We start from the raw sequence: 20,598 nt of genomic DNA, 5'->3' as shown, positions 1-20,598 counted from the left end.
AGTCCCGTCATGTTTTGAGTGATGATATTACTGCGCCGACGTCGAAGTGCTTCCAGTTGTTATTCCGCCATACCATATAGTTATCCTTGTTATCCGCTTAGAAAAATTGGCATGTTTCATTTTGTGTAACCAAACTTGGGTCGTGTAACTACTCACGTAACCGTATTTAAATAGGGACAACGTGGAAGTGCTTGGTCGCTTCTAACTTCACCCCCCTTTGGATCCTAAGGAATATACTGGGACAAGCTACATGCTAGCAAATTAGCGCTGCGTGGAGTGCGCGCAAGAGCCATGGAGTGCACGCACAGAGGAGAGGGAGGTATGTATCACCTCGTCTAAGATCAGAGCAGAACATAGTTCAGTATGGAAATGCGGTGGTGTTTTCCTTTAAATCTCTGGGATTAGGTAATTCAACCTTGTGAAAAGCACTGCTTCATTTTATCTAAAATGACTGTATTACTCGAATAAAATCCATTAAAATGCGCACACTGATATGAAATCATGTTTGTGTCCAAAGCTAGAAGCAGGTTCTATTTCGTCCCTACTGACCGCCAGAGGCGGTGCTTTAAGCACTGGATAACTCCGCCCGCGCTAGCGCATGTCGAGTACGAATAACAACAATGTCACCTGTGACTCCTGCATGACCCCCGGGAGGCTATATCTTCCGGTGTCAGCAGGTAATCGGCTACTTCATTCTTCTCGCGACCGGTACAATTATTACTGGCGTGCTGCTGGCTTTGTGCAGCCTCGTGCCTCCGTGGCAGGAGTAACGGGCTGAGGCTCGTCCTCCGAGAGGCTGTCGCCAGCGTTTTGCACATTGTATGTTGTACCTGCTCTGGTGGCTTTGCTGGGTTGGTGGCGTTTCCGCCCCTCACCTTCCAGCATTGCACACAGCTGCTGAGGGCTGTGTTACTAGCAGGTTGATGCTGCTTTGAATGCTAATAACTGTTTTTTGTTTCTCTGTTTAGTGTTCGCAGTATTATTGAAGGATTCAACTGGATTGAGGTAGGGTTTCACTCCCTCTTCAAGCTTAGTTGTATTTTGCTAAAACTAATAAATCTTGTTGGTGAAGGTTGCGTACCTGTCCCCTCTCCCAACTTGGTATTGTGTTTCAAAGTGTTGGCGTTCCCGTCCCGGCGGCGTCACACTTTGTGTTGTTTGTTGTTACTTGGCTACCTCTCCACCTGGTTCCGGATGGAGCATGCCTGTGACAGCTGTATGGCGTCCCTGGAGCCTGAGGATGGCCATGACCGGTGTGTGTCCTGTCTTGGCGTGGATCACCTGCAGGAGGCCATCACAGACGAAGCCTGCATAAATTGTAGCATTATGCCGAGGTCAGTAAGGCTGGCCAGGCTGGCCCAAATGGATCCACTATCCTGCCTGCCTTCATTCCAGCCTGAGAGGGTGGATTCCTGTCGGGGTGCTGCAAAGAGGCGGTCTGCAAAAACAGCCAAATTGTATTGCATCATGTCATTATCAAAAGGCATCTGAAGGTTATCAGGGCTTTTCACACTGGTCTTGACTAAACAAATGAATGAGTTTGACTTTCGAGTTTTGCTGAATAGGCAAACCACATCAAACATATATTACAGATAATGCTGATATTAGGAGAAACCCAGGGGTATAAAAGAGTCTGTCGGTCCACAGTAAGTTGTACAGAAGCAACATGGGCAAGCTACTCATCTGCGTCGGTAAGCTGAGCTCCTTGCTCAAAGAAACTTTTCAAACTTTGCTATTGCACTTTTTAAATGCAACTTCTGAACCTGCCTAACCCTCACCCTCTCTAATCCTGTCTCGTCACTCTTCAGGACTGGCTCTCCTGCTGCACGTGCAGCTAGGTAATTATATGTTTTATCCATTCAGCATGATGTGATATTTTTGTTGGTAATATAATCGTGAGAGCATTTATTCCATATGTTGCAGGATCATCCTACATCCTCTCCTGTTATTTCACTAACTGGGGACAGTACCGTCCTGGAGCAGGCAAGTATTTCCCCGCCAACGTTGACCCATGTCTCTGTGACCACCTCATCTATGCCTTTGCTGGAATGGACAGCAACATGATCAAGACCTACGAGTGGGACGATGAGAAACTCTACGGACAGTTCCAGGCCCTTAAGAACCAGTAAGTACACACACATCCAGCACACATGAAAACACACATTAATAGGCATCAGCATGCGTTGCACAGATTCAGTGTAAGAGTTTAACGTGGAGCTTGTTGCTGTTTGCAGGAACAGCAACCTGAAGACTCTGCTGGCCATCGGCGGATGGAACTTTGGTACCCAGAAGTAAGTCGTAATGACATGAGGAACAAAACTCCCCTCGACTCGTAGCACAAGTTACTCACAGTTTTCCTCTCCTCAGGTTCACAGCTATGGTTTCCTCTGCTGCCAACCGTCAGACCTTCATCACCAGCGTGATCAAGTTCCTGCGTCAGTACAAGTTTGATGGTCTGGATATCGACTGGGAGTACCCTGGATCCCGTGGCTCCCCACCTCAGGATAAGGAGCGCTACACCGTCCTGGTCCAGGTCAGTCATATTGCTATTCCGTTTCTGGCTAAAGACATATTTGGGTTGTGGGTGAAGTTTACAAGCAATTACTGTGGTGGTAAGAAATGCAATGGTTTTCCTCCTTGCCCATTCGTAGGAGCTGATGAGTGCCTTTGAGGCAGAGGGCAAGAAGACCAACCGTCCCCGTCTGATGCTGACCGCTGCAGTCTCTGCTGGAAAGGGAACTATCGACTCCGGATACCAGATTGCCCAGATTGGAGCGTAAGCACACAAGCCGACACATGCAAACATGATGTACCCTCACATTTGTTGTATAAAAGACAGATGGCCAATGAATCCTCATCGTGGCTTTGTTTTCCAGTGTGCTTGACTACTTCCACGTCATGACCTACGACTTCCACGGTTCTTGGGAGCACAATGTCGGAGAGAACAGCCCTCTTTACAAGGGCCCCGCTGACCAGGGCTCCCTGATCTACTTCAATGTGGTGAGTGAGGGCTCCTGCTCTAAATTAATAATTAAACGGACACACAACAGACACTCACACTGGCCTGTACCCTCTCATGTGTAGGACTATGCTATGAACTACTGGAAGAGCAACGGTGCCCCAGCTGAGAAGCTGCTGGTTGGTTTCCCCACCTACGGTCACACCTTCCGCCTGGCTTCCTCTAACACTGCTGTCGGAGCTCCCGCCAGTGGACCCGGAGCTGCTGGACCTTTCACCCGCCAGGCTGGCTTCTGGGCCTACTATGAGGTTTGTGCTCCTTTTTCTGAATCTGTGTGCGACAGGAAACACGTTGCATTTTGTAGATACCTAACTGTAAATATCTCCATCCCTGTCAGATCTGCACTTTCCTGAAGCAAGGAGCCACTCAGGCTTGGGACAGCCCCCAGGATGTGCCATACGCCTTCAATGCAGGAACATGGGTTGGATATGACAATGTTAAGAGCTTCCAGATCAAGGTATGGAGTTGTATTACGCTATTAGCATTTTTGCCACAAACATTTATGCTTAAAGGTAATTTAACACTTGGTTTCACCTCTCTTCCACTCAACAGCTTCAGTGGTTGAAGCAGAGTGGTTTCGGTGGCGCCATGGTGTGGAGTTTGGATCTGGATGACTTCAGCGGCACCTTCTGTGGCCAGGGAAGATACCCTCTCATCAACACCATCAAGAGCGGACTGGGAACCGGAGCTTGTACGTATGGAACACATGTCTTCTGGTAATAAACATAATGAATATAGATCCATATTTTAAATGATTTAATGTCTCTCTCCAGCCTGCGCTTCACGCACTGACCCACTGCCTCCAGTCACACCAACCAAGCACGCCGTGCCCGTTCCCGGTGGTGGCGGCAGCAGCGGTGGCGGCAGCAGCAGTGGTGGAAGCAGCGGTGGCAGCACAGGATCTGGCTTCTGCGCCGGCAAGGCTAACGGACTCTTTCCTGATCCCACCAACAAGAACCACTTCTATGAGTGCAGCCAGGGAAATACCTATGACCAGCACTGTGCTGCCGGCCTGGTGTTCGATGTCAGCTGCAAGTGCTGCAACTGGGCTTAAACAATCCATAGTTTAAGTTCTTATTGGTTGTTCTTAATCAAGGAGCTGGGTCAACTGTCATGTAACATTAGACCATCCAACTAAGGCCCAGTCAAGGAACAGCTCTGTAACACCTGATGCAACCCAAATAAATATCTCATTGAAAGCAACAGATGGTTTTGTGTCTTGTGTATATTTCTCATCAGTAAAATCATCAAACCTCAAATCCATCCATCCATCCATCGTTTACTGCTTATCCTGTATTAAGGGTTGCGGGGGGGCTGGAGCCGATCCCAGCTGTCATTGGGGGAAGGCAGGGTACACCCAAACATCAAATCAATATAGTTATTTAATTCAGAATCATTTTGATACCAATCAAAATGCATGCAAACGTTTATTCATCTATTCATCTAGCCTTTCAGTTTTGAAGCCATGCACATTTGGAGCTGATATTGTCTATTAGGTAATGATGAGGTATTTCCTTAAACCCATAGGGGAAAAAAACACAAAGCAACCAACCATCACAGCAGTGGTTAGTATTAGTAAGTGTGCTGTTAAAATGTGTTAAGAGCCAAGTACTAGGCTATTTATCACAAATAATTCCTATTTCTAGTTGGGCTACATTTCAATTCGTATCCGTCGCATGAAACAGTCGTCATAAACATTGAGAGACTGAAACAGAAGGAAGGATATAAATACTATATAATAGCAGTGATGAAGCTGCAGTTGTGTCAGCGGCCGCATGAGGGCAGAGTTTCTCTCCATACGTCCATCCGTCCAGAGAGGCGACACTCCGGAAATGATACGTCATAAATGTTTGCGTTCACGGGCCGCAGAGTTGGCGGGTCTAACGGGTCACTCCAAGCACAATCACATGAAGCCTCACGTAGTGGGTGTGGTTATAAAGAGCATTATTTAACTTTGACATTGTGAAAGAAAAGGCTGCATCCATCTTAATGAATGATTGATTTAATAAACCATCCGGCGAACGCGAAGTGACATCACGATGTTCGAGACCTGAACAGTCAGGATGCAAGCTAGGTCCGACTAACATGCTAAATGCTAACATGCTAAATGCTAACATGCTAAATGCTAACATCCTCCTCGGATCCTCCAACGTGACTTCACTTCATTGACTGACTGGGACCAGAGAGGCAGAGTGGACTGGTTGTACTGGTACCAGAGAGGCCGAGTGGACTGTTTATACTGGGACCAGAGAGGCCGAGTGGACTGTTTATACTGGGACCAGAGAGGCAGAGTGAACTGGTTGTACTGGGACCAGAGAGGCAGAGTGGACTGGTTTTACTGGGACAAGAGAGGCCGAGTGGACTGGTTGTACTGGGACCAGAGAGGCCGAGTGGACTGTTTATACTGGTACCAGAGAGGCCGAGTGAACTGGTTGTACTGGGACCAGAGAGGCTGAGTGGATTGGTTGTACTGGGACATGAGAGGCTAAGTGGACTACTGGGACCAGAGAGGCTAAGTGGACTGGTTGTACTGGGACCAGAGAGGCCAAGTGGACTACTGGGACCAGAGAGGCCGATTGGACTGGTTGTACTGGGACCAGAGAGGCCGAGTGGACTGGTTGTACTGGGACCAGAGAGGCCAAGTGGACTACTGGGACCAGAGAGGCCAAGTGGACTGGTTGTACTGGGACCAGAGAGGCAGAGTGGTCTGGTTATAATGGGACCAGAGAGGCCGATTGGACTGGTTGTACTGGGACCATTTATGGGTGAGAGGAGCGACTGGTAAAGTGCAGATTGTGGAGGGCTTCGTGGTGTCAGACATGTGAGTACAACTACGTAATGCTTTACCCTCCTGATGGGAACGTCAACAACCATGTTGTTGCCTAGCAACGTAGTTGCGTGCTAGTTTATATATCCACGTCGTTCTGCCTCAGTGAGGTTTTATTTTACTGTTGATTCTACTTTGATTTATTTTCAATCAATTTTGTTACATTTTCTGAGTTTTGTCTCTTTTCTAGTTTATTCTTGTGATGCTGTAAAAGGCAGCAGTATATTTATATAATTGTTGGCCACAGACTGCAGAGTGTCTGTTGATTTGGACAGGAGAGGTCTTGTTGCTGATGCTGTTCCATCTGTGTATTAATTGACATTTTTGCAAGCTATTGTAGCCTAAAGATTTGCTTAAATTTAACACTAACATGTATTATCATCCTGGTTGTCTCTTTTTAGCAGAGATTTCCCTCTTCAAACCAGTGCATATTTCAGTAGAGCTCAGCCTCCCTGTTTTAACCGCCGTTCACTGTCATTTATGTTGAAACGGTGCGTAAAAACACTCTACAAGGCTGTTAAATCTCTCTGATGAAGTAATTCAACCTTGTGAAAAGCAATGCATTGTTAATTTTATCTAAAATGACAGTATTACTCTAATAAAATCCATTAAAATGTGCACACTGATATGAAATCATGTCTGTGTCCAAAGCTAGAAGCAGGTTCTGGGTACACTTGTTGTCCGGCTGCTTCCAGTTTACATAATATCAAGTTCAAGAGTCTCATTTCAGTGTAAGCCGACCTCAATGACAAGCAAAATCTTTAAACTCAATGATCACATGTTCCATTGGCTGCATCTCATTGGTCAAAAGTTCTCTGGCTGGCTCTGATTGGACTTTGTAAACAGGAAGCGGCGAGATAAACTACGCTTGGTTTACGATCAGCAAATCAATGTCGAGAAGAAGATACTGGTCAGAGAACAACTCACAACATGTCCCAGTATGAATATGAGGAAGACCTACTGGGAGAAGTTGAAAATCTTTTATGCGCAACTGTTATGGTGCCATATCAGTACGAGCCCGATATTTTCAGCCAATCATTGACCTTCTTTATACCTCTGAGCTGTCAAGCACAACAGAGCCAAGAAGCCATCTGCAAGAAGTCATTGAGCCGAATGCTATTAAGCCTGGAAAAATAGTTTCATACAATAACTGAATTTTGATCTCAAATTTGAGCTAGAAGGAGGATTTTAACGGCGAGTTTGAACTAACCTTGACAAACATTTTCAGGTACATTCTGAAACTTTTATTGAATATGAACAAAACGTTAAAAAACAAGCAGTCTCAAAAATCAAGCAATTTTGGTAAACATTGTAAAGGTTAATGTAAACTAGGTGGCCGATGTTGTCAATGGACAATGGCATTTGGTAACACTATGGTCCTTTAAGTTGTAATGGAAGACCCTGCCACTGAAGCCCACGTGAGACCAGCTTTAACACATTGAGCAATCGGAGGTGAGGAACCTGAATGGTCACAGTCGCTACTGACAGAACATTAAACATTACAGTTGAAAGACAGTGAGATGAATACAAATCCATTGATCATTGACAACATAAGAACCATTACCTGATTCCAAAGCCCCCTTAAGTGATATTGTTGACATATACATTGGAACAAATTATTTTCTTTTAAAGGTGCTATTGATAACGTTGATACAAATCAGCCACTAGATGTCGCACTCTCCCTTCCCCGTTCCATTGCATTCACTTGTCTTATGAACATGCTGACATAAACTTATTTATGTCTTTTACATAAACTTTTGGATCACAAAATCTAAATGCACTTTATAATTGAAGCACTTTATCAATTATTATTGATGTGTTGAATGTTGTTGTTGTGGTGTGTGTTGGTTGATTGTGCAGTGTGTGTAGCTATTATCATGTCCCCCCTTTAAATTACCCCTCGGGGGATGAATAAAGTGATTTGAATTGAATTGTCAACAAGTGGTTGCCGGTTCTGACAAGGATGTATCTGAGCGTGCATCTTTACTTCTTTCTTCTATATTTTACTACAGTACAGATATGTTGTGTATCTGGGGTGTGACAGGATTCACAAAGTAAACAGAGACTTCAAGAGAGTGCAAATGTTGTTTGTTTGCACACCCCATGTTTGCACTTACTGTGCCATCATGTCCGGTGATTTAAGTTACTTTGTGAGGCGCTGTTTAGTAATGGAAATCTTAGGATATGGCTCTCTAGACTGTATGTCAATTATTATTATTATTGTATTATTTTATGTAGCTACCATGTGATACCAGCGTGTCTACACTTTTAGCTCACGCGTCTTGTTAGAAACGGCAATCAACGTCGGATATCTATCCACAGACATAAACAAAACATTCTTCTAGATCACTTAAAAAATTTCACAATGATTAATTCACAATCATCATAACTTTTTATAGGAAAGGTGATTATTTTGCACCTTTCTCCTTTAACACCAAAGCATTCATTTTTATTATTCAAGTAGCTTTCAGCTGCCTTTCACTTGTTGTTTTCAGTTATTCTTCTGTGTATTAAATGGCTCTACTCCATCTACTGTAAACACATGACCTCACACAAGCTTGTTTCATTCTGTGGATGGTTTATATTTGAGCCCCCCTCTGCCTCCCGGAGGGCGTAAATCACTTAAGTGTTCACAGATTACACTGATGTACCAAATGGAAGAAAATGTCAACACGTAAAAACACCCATCAGAGCCATGTGCTCGAGATTACATTGACATTTACTTCTGGCTTGGTCCTATTGCTCATCCTCAGGCGGCAGCGTTCTTGTGAGTAACGGTCTCCTCGATTGACATCCAGGTAGGGATGCCATTCTTCAGCTGGAGAGCACAATAACTTCAGACGCTGTGGAAAATAGAGATTAGCATCATTTCTTTGAAATCATGGAAAAAATCTCGAGCTGTGCAAAATGCAATGCTTTGAAAATGTAGAAAAAGATAAGATCAACTTTATTGATCCTGTGATGAATGACCATAATTATCAATCACAACACACATACACACCTTCCAGATGTGTCCCTCTGCTCTCATCAGCTTATAAAAAGCGATGACAGGGACCCAGAGGAGCAAAAATATAGCCATGCACCAGCCCAGACCCAAACCCCAGACTGGAAATTGGACTCCTCCATAGGTGGGTGGCGTAAATGTCATCAGAGACCAGATCAGGATCACCTAGACAACAAAGGCAGCCGGTTTCATTCATCAACCAATGGAGCTAACGTGATGTTTCTGTGCTAGAAGGTTGAATGGATTGATTGACCACCTCTTTTGCATCATGGCATTATGTGAAGTGTACTCACCACTATGATGCAGGGGCTGATGAAGAACCAGCATGCTCTCCACCATAGCCAAAAAGTGAAACTCTTCTTTCCAATCATCATCTCAATGTCTTTGATGAAACGGTTCGCTCCTGTGATGCATCAGAAGACATACATGTACACAGCTGCAGTTCAAGGCTCTCTGGCACCTTTCTGTGCTCATATCTCCAATATTTACCGTAGATGTAGCAGACTCCAATGATCTCAAAGAGAACCAGAAATAGTACCACCCAGCTGGCAGCAAACGAGTCGAGTAGAGTCACCCAGTATATTCCTGCCTATCTCAGACACACATACATCAGCCGAGTAGGTTAACTAGGCCATTATGTCAGACAGCAGTCACATAAAGTTGCACTAAGGCAGACTTACCCTTGTAACGCATGGCAAGCCCAGAAGGTACAGGATGGAAGATATCATTGTAATCAATAAAGCTCGTCTGGTTTTGAAAACTTTAGGGAAGGCATCGAGCAGGCAGGTGGTGATCACCTCTAATGACAAGAGGGGAGATGTCAGGATACAGCTTCCTATCGCCACAGCAGTGCTCTTAATATCATTCGAGTATAGCTCACCCAATCCTCCAAACTGAGAGTCCAGGCCAACAGTCAAAAGCATGAGGAAGAACAAAATGGACCACAGAGGGGAAATAGGAAGCTTAGACAGAGCATCTGGATATGCAATGAATGTCAGGCCAAATCCTGCACAGAGACAAAGAAAACATCACATGGCAACTAAATGTCTTCCAAATGTTTTCTTAATTAGTGCCCACATTTTGTGTCTTTCTGACCTTCCTTCACCACTTCTCCGACAGGCATGTTGTAGATGTGAGCCATGTGACCCAAGATTGAAAATATGGCAAAGCCTGCGAGCACGCTGGTGCCTGGGGAAATATGAAAATAGTCAAATAGATGAGATAAACGTATACATTAATTAGACTTTCTTTAACCACAGTAACAGCAGCTGTACTCCTACCGGCATTAGTAACCGTGACAACAAACGCGTCCTTGAACACATTGTTGTGGAAGTTGTTATAGGAAGCAAGAGTAATGACTCCACCCCAGCCAATCGAGAGAGAGTAGAAGGTCTGAGTTGCCGCGTCTTTCCAGACCTTAAAACACACAGCCATGCTTTAAATCAAAAGACCAGGGGATTGCTGTACAGTGTTGCAGTTAGACATGGATCCGCTGGATCCCTACCTGTGCTTCTGTCAGTTTAGTCAAGTTGGATTGGGCACCAATGTAGAACTCTATCCCATCTCTGGCTCCCTCTAGTGTCACACCTCTGATCAGCAGGATCACAATCACCACATAGGGGAATGTAGCTGTGAAATAGACAACCTGGAAAGGCAAAAGTCAAGAGTATAAATTGTGAAAAAGTAATTTATTCATTATATTATAGTTTCTTGCATTGCTTTTGAGAGTTTCAAGCATAAATTGTAAAATCAGGGTTTGCAACTGTAAATGTGTTTGCCATACTGCCATTACCATGACATTTCATCTCTGCACCAAGCATTCACTCATAATTATAATCTCAAGTTAGTTTTATATAAAGTTTACATACAAATGTGTACATTTTTCATTACTGGTTTGGTAATTTGGGGTACACACTTAATCACTTTCTTGCCGAGAGTAAAAATGAGAAGATTGAAACAACTCCTGTCAGTATGTGAAATATGTCGCTGCAGCCAGCAGCTGGTTAGCATAGCTGAACATAAAGACTGATTTAAATGTCAGCCATCTAAAGTTCACAGATTAACATGTCATATAATTTCTAGCGCCACTGGGAGGTCAATTTAAGTAATCCCCCTACATGTTAGTTTGTTAGAAGACTATCATTCCCATCAAGCTGTCTTCTTACTTTGCCCGATGACTTGATGCCTCTGACGAGGGCTGCAGCAACAATCATGGAGCTCAGCAGCAGACAGAGGGCCAAGTGCCAAACTACTGGTCCTGTTTCATCGAGGCCACTGGATCTCTGCAGAGCTACACGACTGAGAGGGAGAGACATCAGACTCTACAGCCACAGCAGTAAGACAAGTGTGTGTGTGCGTGTGTGTGTGTGTGTGTGTGTGTGTGTGTGTGTGTGTGTGTGTGTGTGTGTGTGTGTGTGTACTTGTTTGCATGAGTGATCTTACTCCCAGTACTGCTCACTCGGGCTCTGCACTGGAACTGTGATCATGTCGGAAGAAAGACAAGTACTGTTGTCCTGAGTCCAGTTGGCCACTAAAACGCCGCTTATATTGCAGTACACTAGAAAGGTAAAAAAAAACAAAAAAAACTCTATGTAGTATTTACAAGCATTCATTTCCCAGAATGATTTATTTGATTATATAACTCTGATCCAAAGTAGAACTGCAGTTTTTGTTTAAGCAGCATTTTAAATCTTTCATATATATCATACCGTTGTCATTATTATTTTGATGCTACCACCACCCCAAAAGAATGACTCATCCGCTTCCACTAAACAGCAGATTTGATCGACACAACTCCTTGATGAAATGGTGATAATAATAAAAAAACGCACCCATAGGCGTGTTGCTGCAGTTGCTGTCAGCCTGACTGATGCAGCTGGACCAGGGTAAAGGAGACTGGAAGGAGGCCATCATGTAGTACAGGCTGTAGGCGATGATGACGTTATAATATATTGACACTATTAGAGTCACCAAAACCATGCTGATGCCGACACCTGGAGAGGAAGAGAGAGGGGTTGGAAGTCACAAATTACAATTTACTCTTGAACCGTGAGTATCGGAGATTTGACTGTTTATCACAATGATTGTACTTTGTTACATTCTTACATCCATTCTAGAGTAAGAGCAAAAGACATGAGAAGTCTTGATAAACTGGTTGATAATGGGATTGAAGAAAGGAGATAAATCAGCAGCTGCAGCCCCAATAGACCGTTTCACAGTTTTTCAGTCCCGGTTTATTTCCTATTGCAGTGTATGTTAATGACATAAGATGACAGGAAGTAAACATGGACCCAAGCTGATGCCCACTAGTGCAATTCAGTTAAAGAGGTCTACATGGTCCAGCTGCACCCTGTAGAACCTCAGAAGCACCTCAGCGTTACTGGCATGAGGGGGCGTGGCATGACGTGCTGTAGGCCGCAGCAGGACACTTCTGCCGGTGTTTCTGGGGCTGCAGCAGGGCAGAGCTCCATGTGGTAATAAATGTTAATTACCAAATGTTAATTAAAGGTTTATAAATGTTAGGTTGTAAATGTTTGCATTCATGGGCTGGAGCCATTTCAAGCACAATCAGATTAGGGCTCACAGGGAATGGTTCTAATTGGCGTTATTGAACCGTGGCGTAGTTTAAGAAAAGTTGCATCTTGCTTTTCTTTGTTAATGATTGATTTAATACATCATCCAGCGAACACTTAGCTGAGTGACACCACGATGTTCGTGATCTTAAAAACTCTGCAGTCTCCTTTGCTTGAACATTTGTAGTTCAAGTTTATTTACATCAGTAGTCAGGTGCCAGTATGAGCATTGTTCTATTGTTTTATTGTTTTTATGATTACAGAAAGAAAAAAACTGGCATGTTTCCTGCCATAGGGGCTGTAACTCTGCTTGTACCTTTGGCTTTAAAGGGTTAAACCCTTCAAATCAAACAACCAAAAGCTCCTCTGAAGACAGATTTTAGGTTCCACAGTTGACCTTTATCTAACAGCCTCATTAAATCCCTCAGGTTTTACATTTTTATTTTCAGATGTACCCAACTAATCTTTCATAAAGCATGAATGTTAGTCTTACCCTGCAGGATTGGCACTGATCTCCATACATGAATTGGACCTTGGCTGCAAAACTGCCCAAAGGCACTTTCCAGGAAGAAAAGAGGAATTCCAGCCACCACCAACATCACAAAGTAGGGGATAAGAAAGGCACCTGCTCAGAGTCACGGATTAAATACAATATGAGCAGTGGTGCTGTCAAACAGGATTTCCAACCTATAATGCATTATACATCAAATACTCACCCCCTCCATTCTTATAGGCCAAATATGGAAATCTCCATATATTTCCCAGTCCAACAGCGTAGCCGATCACAGAGAGCATATACTCCTTCTTGCTGGCCCAGTTCTCACGCTCCGTATTCCCATCACCATCATCCACATGTGGACCCTGCTCATTGAGAAGTAGCAAAACTCTCTTAAATGGTAAAAGTTGTAAAATGTCTAAAATATTGTGTGGTGACCTGTATTGTCTTTAGAAAAACAACTGTAGTACGAAAAGTCCCATCAGAAAATGCCGTTGTCTCCTTTATCACTCATCACAAGGCATTAAAAAAAGTATTATTATTAATATAATAATAAGAAATGATAATAATTACAATTTAAAACAGACAACTTTGGATGACAAGGCATCCAATGAAATTAACTTATGTTATAACTTATTGAATGAAAGTCTTGTCTAACAATCTTACCTGGTCAACAACAGCAGGATTTCTAAAGATTAAATCCTTGAAGCTGTTCCAGCTGTATTTCCTCATGGCCTCTCACCTGCGTGTTGTCCGTATAAGAAATTCAAATAGTTCAGGTCGGACTGTTTAAAAATCCCCCCGACAGACAAGGGAGTGGTGTTTTCCAACCAATCACCTGGTCCGTACCCTCCCTCCCACAACACCGCCAGGCTGGTTGTGTCTAATATTTTAAACTGGGATCATTATTTAATGACATGAAGTTTCCCTCCTGATGACATTAGTGACTCACCTACCCCCACTCAATCTGATACACGCCTGATTAGTACACCCGATATGATGCTCATTTTTTACTTTACTGTATCATTCTACAAAAATAGACTTGCACTGTATATGACCTGTGTGTGTGTGTGTGTGTGTGTGTGTGTGTGTGTGTGTGTGTGTGTGTGTGTGTGTGTGTGTGTGTGTGTGTGTGTGTGTGTGTGTGTGTGTGAGCGAGACAGGTGTGGGACTCTGCCAGTAACCACATCTTAACAACTACTCCCAAAAGCCACGTGTGTTGGGAGTTTTCATGTTGGTTGGTGACATCTACACATAATCACCGTGCGGTTAGCAAACGTACATCTGTGTCACCTGTAATGACAGGCTGAGGAAGTGACCACATTCATGTCAGATGACATGACTGGTGACATAGGGAGGAAAATGAAAAAGTCTTAATCTCCACCCATTCATCAACAGATTAGTACAATACCTATTATTCTTATGGTTGAAGTCACAGATAAACAAATACAGACAACCCCAAACTGTGACTTGTGCTGAAATTATTACTTTCTTGTATTGTATAAAGTATTTATGAGGGCATGTGGGCAATAATTCATAGGAAAAAAAACGAAGGAAGTGGAGATCCTCGTGAAACTAATGTTTGTAAAAATAAGATTTTGCCATTTGGTGGGGGGCATGAGCAAATCCAACAAAAATCAGATGAAAATAATTCATCTTTGAATGTGCAATAACCAATCTTTTGACCACAAAACCAGCTGTGAATGTAACACCAACATTACTTGGGGGACAGGAAAAACTGTTATCTAACCAGCCAGCAGCTGCAGGGCAACATTAGCACGTGGAGTCATGTTATTTACCAGCTATATTCACAAGCCGGTAAAGAACTTTGTCTCTCTGTCATTTGGTGCTGAGCAGGTGGTGTAAGTGGGTTTTCAGTCAGGGTTTTTTTGCTGTCAAAAAGATGCTGTGGGAGCCATGAGACTGAACAGAACAGTGTCGTGAGCCTTAAAACTAAAACAATGAGCTGAAGTCGCTACAGTTCTGCATAGAGCTGAGGGGAGCTGCTGAGTTAATGATGCTGGATTTGATGTGGGTTCGTCGCTACAAGTAACCTCTCTCACGCTTGACTGTGATGTGTAAATGCAATTTGCAATGAAGTTCCAGTATAGAAACAAGTGAGTCCAATATTCATAAGCTTCAATATGATCAAAATTGCTTAATAGATACTAAAATCAGACTTGTTTTTATTATTGAGTTCAGTAAGGCAACTCTTTGCTTTATTGTTTATTCTTTTTAATGATCGTGTGCACTGAACACCATGGCAAATTCCTTATGTGAAAACCTTCTGATAATGGAAGTGTAATGAATGTTACAAATATAATTTACGAAACCCCTTTGGCTCCATCTAGTTACTGTAAGTTATACAGGAGAAATCAAACAAAATAAGTATTAAATACTCACATTTTTCATGCCCTGATTATTGCTGAATTATGGACTGATATATCGCTTGCATTATTCACAATAATGGACTTTCTTGTGAGCCATCAGTTCTTGCTGACCTCTTGGCACTTACACAGACAGGTTGTGGGTTTCTGACGTGTGAACCACAATCTAACCACCGTAAACCTGTAATCTGCATTGTAATGACGGTATCTTCTGGCATGTGACCACAGATCTCAGAGCATTGTGATGGAGAAAAGTGTTGAAGACAGTCAGCCCTGATGCAACAAGGCAGCTCTCCCTCTCCAGCTTGGCAGCAGGTCAACCTGCCACTTATTACCATGCACTCACCTCACAAACAAGAGAAAATAAATCTTCCGACAGATAACATGACATCATTGTGGGGAAACAAACAGCAGTCTAAACAATGAGAGGTGATGAAGGTAATATTAACTGGTATCTGTTGTTTTTTGTTGGTTTTTTTTGGTGGTGGTGGTGGTATTGATCTCTAATCTCTACAGAGATTTTTACTATTCAGAAACACTCATATCAGCCCCCACAGACTCATAGGTTGCTATCATTCAAAATATTCTGGAATTTTTGGAAAAAGTGTTTGTTTTTTCTCCTGCTGTTCATATTAACCTATTTCCCTAAAAGTCCAAAATGACTTTTCAGACTTTTACCACACAAACAACTTGGAACAGGAAGCCACTTACACCATCTAGTGAGCAGGATGTTTGTAGTCTTTTGAAAATGTTCGGTAAATGTGTTCTAAAGGAATGTCTCATAAAATGTCTAATTTCCTTCACATAAAACTTGAAATGCCTGTATGTCTAACAGCCACAGAGTGTCTAGATACGTTTAATTCAACCCACAGCCAGATCAGCTCGGTACGAACAAAAGCTGTCTCTGTCCTGTGCAAACTATGTTACACTGCTCCTCTGTTTCTTCTTCTTGAATCCACCCTTAGTCCATAAAATCACTGACTCAAACCCATCGCACACACATTCACACAAAGACAGTAAAATACAATGCATTGCAGATACTGGATGTACTATAAAAACAAAAGTACAATGAGATTTGTAAAAATCCCAACTTTTATTTATTCTGCAATAGGCTTGTAAACATAAACCATTCATCAACATAACCAACCCATGTAATGCATACAGTAACTCAATAATTCATATCCCCGAAACCCCTTTGTACGGATATATATTTCACATGGTACATAGATATCTACGTCTCTAAGGAAAGTTGAATTCACTGTGAAACAAGGATCTTCGACTGAAACAATCGCAGCATTTTTGTTTTTATCAAAAAGGAAAGAAATCACATAACTGCAATAAGTCAAATCACTTTAGGACATGAGAGTCGTGAGGGAAGCGATGAAGATATTGCACGCTTCTACGGCAGTTAATTATGTGAAATCAAGCAATTTACATCATACACGATACATACCATTCTTTATCATCTACTTATCGGACAAAACAATGGAAGGCATGCTTTTAAAAGACATAAAGACAGCTAAAAAAACACTGATTACAAAGATCTTTGATCCTCACAGCAACATATAAGGAGGATCAGGGTCTGATCATTTCCAATACACAAAAAAGAAACATAACATCCTATGGCTATCTATTAAGGATTACATGTGTATTTTGTGGCAAAGGGCTCATTTACCTTTATTTAATCAAATGAAAGAGTTGACCATATGTCCACATGTGTTAGAGAAACTCCATTAAAGTTGAACTTGTTCGTATTTTCGACAGAAAGGCAAAATGTGAAATACCTGCGTAAGCCTCACCTATGAAAACCTTTGCTTTCGCCGGCATGTGAATAGTAAACCTCCCATCAGTATTTGTGTATGCTGTATAAATTGCCACGTCATCAACCCAGTTAAACCTCAATGTTGGAAGTCATGCGCAAGCAGAGGGCTGAATCTGTAGGGATGTCGTGGCGACTGATCTCATTCCCCTCCAGTCGCAGTGTCCGGAGCTTGGAGAAGTTGGTCACATCCACGACGCTGCAGAAACTACCCATAGTGAACTCTAGAGAGACAGAAGATGACAGACAATGTATTTGTGTCACCGACTCAATATATATGTTAGGAAATGAAACCGCCGCTGCAAGTGGTCCAAGGAATTTTGCAGTAATATTAATTTAGAAAATAATCCTTCATAATGTTTTCAGAGACTTTATCAGGACTGCGTGTGTGATTTTGTTCTGGTTTTGGCAGTTTTCCCTCAGCTTCCCTGGGGTTTCCAGAGCCCTTGTCTGTCTTTTGTTTTGTTTGTGTCAGCTGGTGAAGGTGTCTCTCCTTCGCTGGTCTCCTGGCTACTCGCTGTGTTCCTAACCTGGCAGTAATCATCTCATCAGCTCATAAACTCCAGCTCTCTTTCCACTCATTGCCTGATTGTTGTTGTTCAACCTCAGTGAATCATGTCTCACCATCCTGCCCCAACTGAGCCCCGTCCACAAACAAGTGAGAAGAGCACACATACCCAAACTGTTTATGTAGAAGCTGATTGCTCATTGAAAGAAGATGATTTTTTGAAGGGAATTGAATAACTTTCATGAATATTTCTTTTTTAAAATGTCAGGTACACAAATGTTTTGTTGCTCCTACCTTTGATCTGGTTGGCTTGCAGATAGAGATGCTGCAGTGTGGTGCTCACTGGAGGGATTCTCTCCAGTTTATTGAAGCTCAGGTCCAGCTCCACCAGCCCGGTCACATTAAAGGTGTTGGCGGGGATACCCTTGTCTGTTAGCTGATTGTGAGCCATCCTGACATACTGCAGCTGAGTGAGTGGGCTCAGGAAGCCATCTGGTATAGAATCAATGGAGTTGGACTCCAGGTAGAGTTGGTGAAGATGTTCAGGGAGAGCCTCTGGGACCTGGGATCAGTTCATGTAAAATATGGTGGTAGGACTGCAGATTGACTTCATGGGACATTTGCAAACACACAGATATGCACAGTTACCTTCGTCAAATTGTTGCTGCTCATGTCCAGCAGTGTGAGAGATGTGAGCGCCTTCAGTGATGTGCCCATGTCTGTGACAGTGTTATCATGGAGATACAGGATGGTGAGGTTATCCATTCCCTCTAGGTCTGCAGGCATCACCTAGGTCAAAGTAAAACAATTTTTTTAGTCTTATGTCTGTGAAACTCGAGAAGGCAACAGAGAGGGGCTCAGCATGAATTTCAAACTATGCAGAACATTACCGTTTCAATCTTGTTGTGGTTGATCCTCAGGTCTTGGAGGGTGCGAGGGAGGTTTGAAGGAAAGCTAGCCAAATTGTTGTGATGTAGATACAAACGCTCAAGACCCTTCAACTGCAGAAATGCCTAGAAAAAATGACGAGAATGAAAACATCCACATAATAGCTCAACATTGTTATTTAAAATTCATTATTTAATTTTTTAATCTTTTATTTAATGAAAAAAGAAAAGGTCTTTTGGGAAATATCAGTTTCAGTGTTTGTTTGACAGCAGCTAGCAGGTTGAGCCCCACCTATATAGCGGTGCACTTCTCTATAGTAAATGCTGTTTGGTGGCTCGTTCAACAAGCTTAGGTGCAGGAAAAGACATGTCCGTGTCAGTTAGCTAAGAAACTAATGCAGGTTGTTGTGGTTTGTGTCTTCCCATGCAATGGACCCTACTTGTTTCATTCCATTGTGGAATTTAATGGAAATTAATTGTGGATTCTAATACTTTTTTTCTCAATAGAATAACACAAAACATTTGATTTACTGGGCACGTATGTAAAAAAAAAAAGATGCAATATTATGATTGATTAATTTCAGTTGGACATTACAACCACATTTACAAATGCATAAAAAAATCCACCTTCCATTATGCAGGAATAAAATAATTACTTTTTTCATTGATACATAATTAGTCAGCCATCTGACAACCATTTAGACCAGCATCCCCATCCCCTTCACGCTCTCAGCTCACGTTTGTGGCTGGAACTGACTGAGAACAGATGTAGGTTTACCTCCTTGCCAATGGCGTCAGATGTCAGCTGGTTGTGGTGCATCATGAGCCACACCAGATTGGTTGCATTTACTAGAGCTGAGTCGGGCACAGCTGTAATGGCATTGTTTTGGAGGTACAAGTATTTCACGCGTGAGGGGATGGTTGGCATGGCTGTCAGGCCCCGCCCATCACAGTACATGGCGACTGGGAAGGAGGGGGGACAGTCGCACTCATCTGGACACTCCCCTCCTGTGGTGTCTGCCTGCAGGGAACCGAATCTAAGGCTCTGCGGGCCATGCAGCCAGGAGAAGGGGTCCCCTCCATGGGAGTGACAGAGTGGAAGCAGGGCAGAAAAGAGGAAGACGATCACCGCACGCATGGTCCCAGTCAAACAAATGTTCACTGTAATCTAGCAGAGACAAAGACAGAGAGACAAAGACAGAGAGACAAGGCAATGCAAAATAGAAATGAATTAACTCACATTTGACAGAATTATTTTGCTAATGTGCCTTTCTTGACTAATGTTTTTTTTTTTTACATTTTGAAACAGATCCATCTCAGATTAAACTGATGGTAAAATGTGTTCATGTGCTGACTCTCTAGCATAGGGACATAGGTACAAAAATAGCTCAATATGCCAACAAAAAGTAAAAACTGTCTAATAATACATGTACAATGCAGCTTACTGACTATTTGTGAAATGTAACTGCCTGCAGAGAGGTACATTCTTTGGGGTATTAATCCACAGGGAATCCAGAGAGGAAACATTAAAAAGAAAAAAAAAACTGGCCATGAATGCCAGCTTTGTTGATGGTTCTCATTGCTTCCCCAAAATGATGGGAAAATAGCCAATAATTACTCTCTGACTTTCAGACGAAGAAAATGAAGCTTAACATAAATATGACTCTATCATCACATATTTATTCATCTCCTATACGGTTTCATAGATAAATACCACAAAGTCAGACATACACATGTTCTCACACACACATGCACGTACATGCAAACACACACACCTACCTGGTCAGAGAGACTTGCCCTCCTTGTCCCCTCTTTCTCTCAGACTGTGCTCAGGACTGGAAGGGACTCTGACAAACACAAATCCCTCTCCTCCTCTCCTTAACATTCTGCCCCCCTCTCCACCCCTCTCCTTTGCTGTTTCCTTCCGCCCCCAACCACCCGCTTCAATCCCATTTTTTTTGTTTTTTTTTGTTCAGGCATGGCCCTGCATACCCCATTCGGGAGCCTCTTTTTCCACTAATGTGAGCACATTCAGTCCCTTTCAGCTGAACCCCACATTTTCTTCAATATGCAACCCAT

At 42.8% G+C, this 20,598-nt stretch overlaps 3 protein-coding genes across 3 annotated transcripts; 1 reads left to right on the top strand and 2 right to left on the bottom strand.

Moving 5' to 3' along the window:
- Window positions 1–1,607: 1,607 nt before the first annotated feature.
- LOC311026306 (acidic mammalian chitinase-like) lies at window positions 1,608–4,213 on the top strand. The gene is made up of 11 exons (XM_084029791.1): window positions 1,608–1,691; window positions 1,809–1,838; window positions 1,924–2,125; window positions 2,235–2,291; window positions 2,368–2,533; window positions 2,652–2,776; window positions 2,877–3,000; window positions 3,085–3,267; window positions 3,357–3,476; window positions 3,572–3,710; window positions 3,793–4,213. The coding sequence occupies exons 1-11, from the start codon at window positions 1,667–1,669 to the stop codon at window positions 4,071–4,073; spliced, it is 1,452 nt and encodes a 483-aa protein (XP_083885917.1). The 5' UTR covers window positions 1,608–1,666; the 3' UTR covers window positions 4,074–4,213.
- Window positions 4,214–7,695: 3,482 nt separating this feature from the next.
- slc6a14 (solute carrier family 6 member 14) lies at window positions 7,696–13,650 on the bottom strand (the record flags this gene model as incomplete). The annotated part of the gene is made up of 15 exons (XM_084029891.1): window positions 7,696–8,689; window positions 8,848–9,015; window positions 9,144–9,253; window positions 9,340–9,439; window positions 9,531–9,649; window positions 9,731–9,856; window positions 9,946–10,038; window positions 10,131–10,266; window positions 10,355–10,495; window positions 11,016–11,148; window positions 11,293–11,407; window positions 11,682–11,843; window positions 12,916–13,047; window positions 13,139–13,283; window positions 13,585–13,650. The coding sequence occupies 15 exons, from the start codon at window positions 13,648–13,650 to the stop codon at window positions 8,534–8,536; spliced, it is 1,902 nt and encodes a 633-aa protein (XP_083886017.1). The 3' UTR covers window positions 7,696–8,533.
- A 2,790-nt stretch (window positions 13,651–16,440) lies between these two features.
- fmoda (fibromodulin a) lies at window positions 16,441–20,334 on the bottom strand. Its single transcript, XM_084035268.1, has 6 exons — window positions 20,299–20,334; window positions 19,298–19,687; window positions 18,523–18,645; window positions 18,281–18,421; window positions 17,927–18,194; window positions 16,441–17,348 (listed from the first exon to the last, which is right to left on the bottom strand). Exons 2-6 carry the CDS (start codon window positions 19,655–19,657, stop codon window positions 17,197–17,199), a joined length of 1,044 nt encoding a protein of 347 aa, XP_083891394.1. The 5' UTR covers window positions 19,658–19,687; window positions 20,299–20,334; the 3' UTR covers window positions 16,441–17,196.
- Window positions 20,335–20,598: the final 264 nt, after the last annotated feature.

The sequence above is a fragment of the Eutrigla gurnardus genome, assembly GCF_963514095.1.
Source record: "Eutrigla gurnardus genome assembly, chromosome: 2".
Lineage (NCBI taxonomy): Eukaryota > Metazoa > Chordata > Actinopteri > Perciformes > Triglidae > Eutrigla > Eutrigla gurnardus.
The sequence above is the reverse complement of the archived record's forward strand: the minus strand, read 5'-3'. Positions and strand labels throughout refer to the sequence as shown.

Coding starts and splice junctions, on each gene's coding strand:
- LOC311026306 (XM_084029791.1), top strand. CDS start 1,667: ATGGGCAAGCTACTCATCTGCGTCG. Junction 3,268..3,356: donor GCTTCTGGGCCTACTATGAG/GTTTGTGCTCCT, acceptor CATCCCTGTCAG/ATCTGCACTTTCCTGAAGCA. Junction 3,477..3,571: donor TTAAGAGCTTCCAGATCAAG/GTATGGAGTTGT, acceptor TCCACTCAACAG/CTTCAGTGGTTGAAGCAGAG.
- fmoda (XM_084035268.1), bottom strand. CDS start 19,657: ATGCGTGCGGTGATCGTCTTCCTCTTTTCTGCCCTGCTTCCACTCTGT. Junction 18,646..19,297: donor CTGACGCCATTGGCAAGGAG/GTAAACCTACAT, acceptor CATTTTTTCTAG/GCATTTCTGCAGTTGAAGGG. Junction 17,349..17,926: donor GCAAGCCAACCAGATCAAAG/GTAGGAGCAACA, acceptor CTGTCTCTCTAG/AGTTCACTATGGGTAGTTTC.